Source organism: Hyaena hyaena, unplaced genomic scaffold, assembly GCF_003009895.1.
Source record: "Hyaena hyaena isolate Hyena2069 unplaced genomic scaffold, ASM300989v1 scaffold_21, whole genome shotgun sequence".
In the NCBI taxonomy this organism is placed as follows: Eukaryota; Metazoa; Chordata; class Mammalia; order Carnivora; family Hyaenidae; genus Hyaena; species Hyaena hyaena.
This window is the reverse complement of record NW_024080653.1, coordinates 1646148-1650801: the sequence shown is the minus strand read 5'-3', so window position 1 is coordinate 1650801 and position 4654 is coordinate 1646148. Positions and strand designations below refer to the sequence as shown.

The 4654-nt window shown below is 59.6% G+C and overlaps 1 protein-coding gene across 1 annotated transcript; it reads right to left on the bottom strand.

Annotated features, from left to right (window-relative positions):
• Nucleotides 1-340: 340 nt before the first annotated feature.
• On the bottom strand, nucleotides 341-3081 carry AANAT (aralkylamine N-acetyltransferase). The gene is made up of 4 exons (XM_039226560.1): nucleotides 2989-3081; nucleotides 1952-2180; nucleotides 1530-1684; nucleotides 341-1182 (listed from the first exon to the last, which is right to left on the bottom strand). The coding sequence occupies exons 2-4, from the start codon at nucleotides 2112-2114 to the stop codon at nucleotides 877-879; spliced, it is 624 nt and encodes a 207-aa protein (XP_039082491.1). The 5' UTR covers nucleotides 2115-2180; nucleotides 2989-3081; the 3' UTR covers nucleotides 341-876.
• Between the last annotated feature and the right edge of the window lie 1573 nt (nucleotides 3082-4654).

The following is a 4654-nucleotide window of genomic DNA, read 5'->3' as shown; positions in this document are numbered from 1 at the left end:
TGATGTCTCAAATGTATTAAATGATATTCTTTAGAAATTTCATCTTTGGACCCGAGGGGCTCTAGCAGAATGAAAGCTGGAACTTTATTTGGGGTGCGGGGTGAGCCCAAGGCGATGGTGGAAAAATTGCGGGGGATTTGGTTGGACCAGAAACCAGGTTTGGGGCCCCAGGGGGTCCCTTGAGAGGGCGGGGTTAAATGCCTGGGCCCCAGGGGGGCGTGAGGGTCTGGCTGCCCCCAGCAGAGATGGTGGGGGGAAGGCAGCCCCCGGTGCGTTCACCGTGCCCCACGCACAGCCCTCGCCCCACATCAAGAAGCCACGTGGAAGGTTATGCCACGCAACCACTTTATTAGAGGGGAGAGACTCAGGGTGTGTGAGACCAGGGGTGGAGGGTACACAGGGTGAGCTTGGGGGTGGCCCCTGCTCTTTCCTGAGCCCAGCTACACCTCATTCTGGGGCTGAGGATGCGAAAGGGAATTGTGAGGCTGGGGAGAGGAAGGGCCTTCTGAACACCAGGCCCGTCCCGTGAGGGTGAGGGTGTAGCCTGCCGGGAGGCTCCACCGTTGGTTCCTGAGAACGAAGGAGTCGCTGGGGTGGGCGCAAGGCCACTGCCTGCTGTCCCCCATTACCAACCTCTCCCCACCTCTGGCGATTTGGAATGCAGGGGGTCCAGAGAGCCGCACAAGGACAGGCTGGGAGGGAGGTGTACCGCCTCCGCGGTTGCCAGGCAGCTGGGCTGGGGACAAAAGGGGACATCGGGGCTGGGTGGGAGCCCCCATCCTGCCTCCCCAGAGCTCCAGCACCTGGCTGCGGGCCCTCTGGGGATCACAGCCAGGTTGGAGGGGGGTGAGGGGGGGAGAGCGGGGAACGCAGACTTCAGCAGCCGCTGTTCCTCCTCCGGGAGGCATGGTCCCGCATGGAGCGCTGGAGCTCACTGAAAGTGTAGGAGCCCAGCTTGATGGCGCACCGGCCCACAAGGCTGAAGCCGAATTTCTGGTAGAAGGGCACCAGCCTGTCTTCACACATGAGCACGGCCCGGCGCACTGTTGGCTGGCCGCCCAGGTAGCGCAGGAATCGCCACATCAGGATGAAGCCCTTGCCTTGCCCCCGGAAAGTGTGGTGCACGGCCAGGGCGCGGAGGTGGGCAGTGTGGCCCCCAGGCCGGTGCAGCTTCATCGACTCCTGGGGACGGGCAGGGGAAGTGAGGCCAGCGCATCTCTGTCAACACCTGCCTCCCAAACCAGCCCCACCCAGCCAAGAGCAAGCTCCTCTCGGGTGCCTCCAGTCGGGGCTCCGTTCCTACCCACGGAGGGCCCCAAATTGAGAACTGTACTCTCAGCCCCATGAAGGACCCTTCTGGAAGGCCTTTGAACCCCCAAGAGGTGGGTCCTTTTGACCCAGGAGAGGACCAGAGGAAGAAATCCCAGCCCAGGGGCTCCTCTGCCTCCCTCTAAGCTAGAGAAGCCGGGGCCTGGCGGTGGCAGCCTCCCTCCCGGAGGCCGAGTCCCCCAGCCCCGTCCTGCCCTCACCTGAGTGAGTCTCTCCTGGTCCCAAAGTGAGGCCATGATGAAAGCCACAAGGCGACCCTCCTGGAACCAGCCCATGGATAGCTCAGGACACAGGGTCAGGAAGTGCTTGATCTCATCCGGGTATAAAGGGCAGATGCCCAGGACAGAGATGAAGGCTGGAAGAGGAGGTACGGCAGGTGACTCAGTGGTCCCCATGCCTCTGGCCGCTGCACACCAAGTGTCTGCTCAGAAGCCCAGGTGTGGTTTCCCACTCCCCTCCCCCATGGGAAACCAGGGGATTCAGGGTCCTTCCCATCCCTGCTTTGTGTGCGTGTGTGCACGCGCGGGCGCACACACACACACTCATTCTGATACTCCCGGGCTCCAGCCACCAAGGACAGCGGCTCCTCCCCATGGGCAGACCCTGTGCGGGGCCCACTCACCTTCACGCTCAATCTCAAACACGCTGGTAGCGTCCTCTGGGGTGAGGCAGCGAAACTCGCTGGCGGGAAGCGTATGACTCCGCTGGCGGCCTGGGGCCTTTGGAATCCCAGGCTGCGGGGGTGAGGCCTCGGGCTCCAGGGGGCTCGTGCTCTGTGTGGACATCCTGGATGCTGGTGCCTCCTCGGGGTGCCCCAGCTTCAGAGGCGGCCAGAAAGGGCCCTCCAGCACCTGTCAGAGGGGAGCGAGAGTCAGGGGCATGGTCCGCATCTCCGGTAGGGGCCGGCCAGGGGGAGGACGTCTCTTGCCTCTTGTAGCCGGACCTGGGGTCAGGTGAGTCCCAAAGCAGATTCTGGGGACTGTAAACATCGGTGCCCTCTCCCCTCCTGTCCCTTCTCAGTCAGAGGTACCCGCAGAACAGCCCTTCCAAACCCCCAGTTCCGGCATCCCTTCCCTCCAGGGACATCTAAGCCTCAGGAGGCGGTGGGCAGGGTGGGCAGGGCTCCGCAGAGCCTCGGGCACCCGACACTGCCGCCCAAGGTGGGAGGGGGGGCCACTGACTACTTCTAACACATTTGTCCTGTCCGCCCAGAAGGAGACTTTCTGGACCTTCGGGTGAAAGATTCCACGGCTCCAGCTCTTGAGGTGGCTTCAGCCCTTGACACTGGAGCAAAAGACCTTTCATCAAAGTGGGTTCTCAGGGAACCTTCACATCTACTCAGACGGCCTCAGACTGGATGGTGCACACCCGGGGAAGGCATCAGGCGAGCAGCAGTAGCCTGAGGGAGCAGGGAGTGGGCCTGGGGAGCATGGGAGACCCCCCTGCCCTGCCCCTGGCTCACCCGCCCCCTGTGGTGCTTTGTCTCTCCCAGGATGCCCTGCGGATTCTTAGAGGAGGCTGTCCTTCCCTTACAAAGCCCCTGGCTTCCCTATGTGCCTCGACCCTCCTCCTCGTCTCTTCCTCCCTACATCCAGGAGCCCCAGGCCGGGCATCTCCTATTCCTGAAGGCTGGGTGCCAGGGGCAGGGGTCCCACTTACCAGCTCCCTGAACAGGGGCCCAGTGTTCCCACCACAGAGCCGATCCCCCTGGAGGTGGCCTGCAAGCACAGGAGCCTCCCCCTCGGCGTGCGGCTTGCCTTCCGCAGCAGGTGTCTACGGGGAACATGTGATGTTCTCACTGATTTATAATCCCTGTCCCGCCTCCGTGTCATACCCGCAGGACAAAGCCAGCAGGGTGTTGGGCACAGTGCTCTGTCCCTGCCTGCTGAGGGTCAGACATCAGCACAACACACTGGGTACACAAAGGATTACTGTGATTGATTAAGGCCCCAGAATGTGGGAGGAGGAGCACAGGGCTAAAGCCTCAGGGGTCCGGTCTAATCCCTGCCCTGGCTCTGCCTGGCTGGGACAGGCATTCACCCTTTGTGCTCCGGAGGCTTGGGCAAGCCCACCTCCGAGGGGCCTTCCATCTCCTGCAGGCCATTTGTAGTGCCTGCTGTGTGCTGAGCTGCAGGGAAGAATGGCCTTTAATCCACATGACAGCCCTTCCCAATACTAACCCCATTTTATAGAGAAAAAAACTGAGGCTCAGAGAGGTTGAATAACCTGCTCAGAGCCCCCTGGCAAGTCACTGAGGCAGAAAAGGCAACCCCAGGTCTGTCTTCCTATATCATGCCCTTACAGGGTGTGTTGCTTTTCCACACAGCAGATACACGACTTCATGGCCCTACTGACCATCAGACTGTGTTCTCAGGTCAGGGTCTCCTAAAGCGAAGGGAGCAGTGAGTGGCCCATCAACCTTGGGAGGAAATGCCCAGATCTCAGTGAGCCTGGAGAGGCAGGCAGGGCCGGAGGCAGCAGTATTCAGACCCTGCTGTGTAGACAGTGGCAAGCCACTGATCACAGCCTTCTGTGTCCTGCTCCCATAAACTACCTCCTCCAGGGATAGTATAACCAGCATTTCTCTTTCCAGAGTGCTCTGGGGAAAAGCCCCAGGTCCAGAAGTAAGAGTCAAAGCTTCATGCTCACTGCTCGCTCACCACCTGTCCCAAAACCAGCCTAAAGAAGCAAGAGGTCCTTAGCGACTCATGCCCCCTGCCGTCGCCCTGGTACTTGGCCTGGCCTCCCACACTGGCCATTACCCCGAGGTACTTCAAGAACGCCAAGGTGGTGCGGCCGCCACTTTGGAAGACTCCTGCTAAAGCTGGACCCATGCCCTGGGACCCACAATCCCACTCAAACACCGAAAGAGCTAGAAGGGTCCCCAACTGGAAGCAGCCCAAAGGACCATCCATGCTAGAAGGGACTATGGAATATACGCAAAATGAAGGATCATTCGGCAATGAGAACAAACGACCGTGATGACACAGGGCATCCCCGAGGACACTCCCCCCAATGAAAGAAGCCCCAAAACAAGGATTTTGAAACAGAACCCACGAGTCTGTGGATTGTTTCTGTCCTAATTTGTGGTAGAAGTAGCGGCTGCCCAAGGAAGGGCTTCTGGGGTGCTGGTAATGTAACATTCAGTTCTTAAATTGAATGAGGGAGGTGGAAATTCATTTTGTGGGAAATTTGTGCCCTTTTGTGTATGTACGTACACTCTACTTGAAGTTTACTTAAATATTCCAGAGAGTCTTCCATCAGTTACACCCGCTCCAAAATTCCTTAAATACCAATGACCTTGGCTGCACCCCGTGGCCAAAGC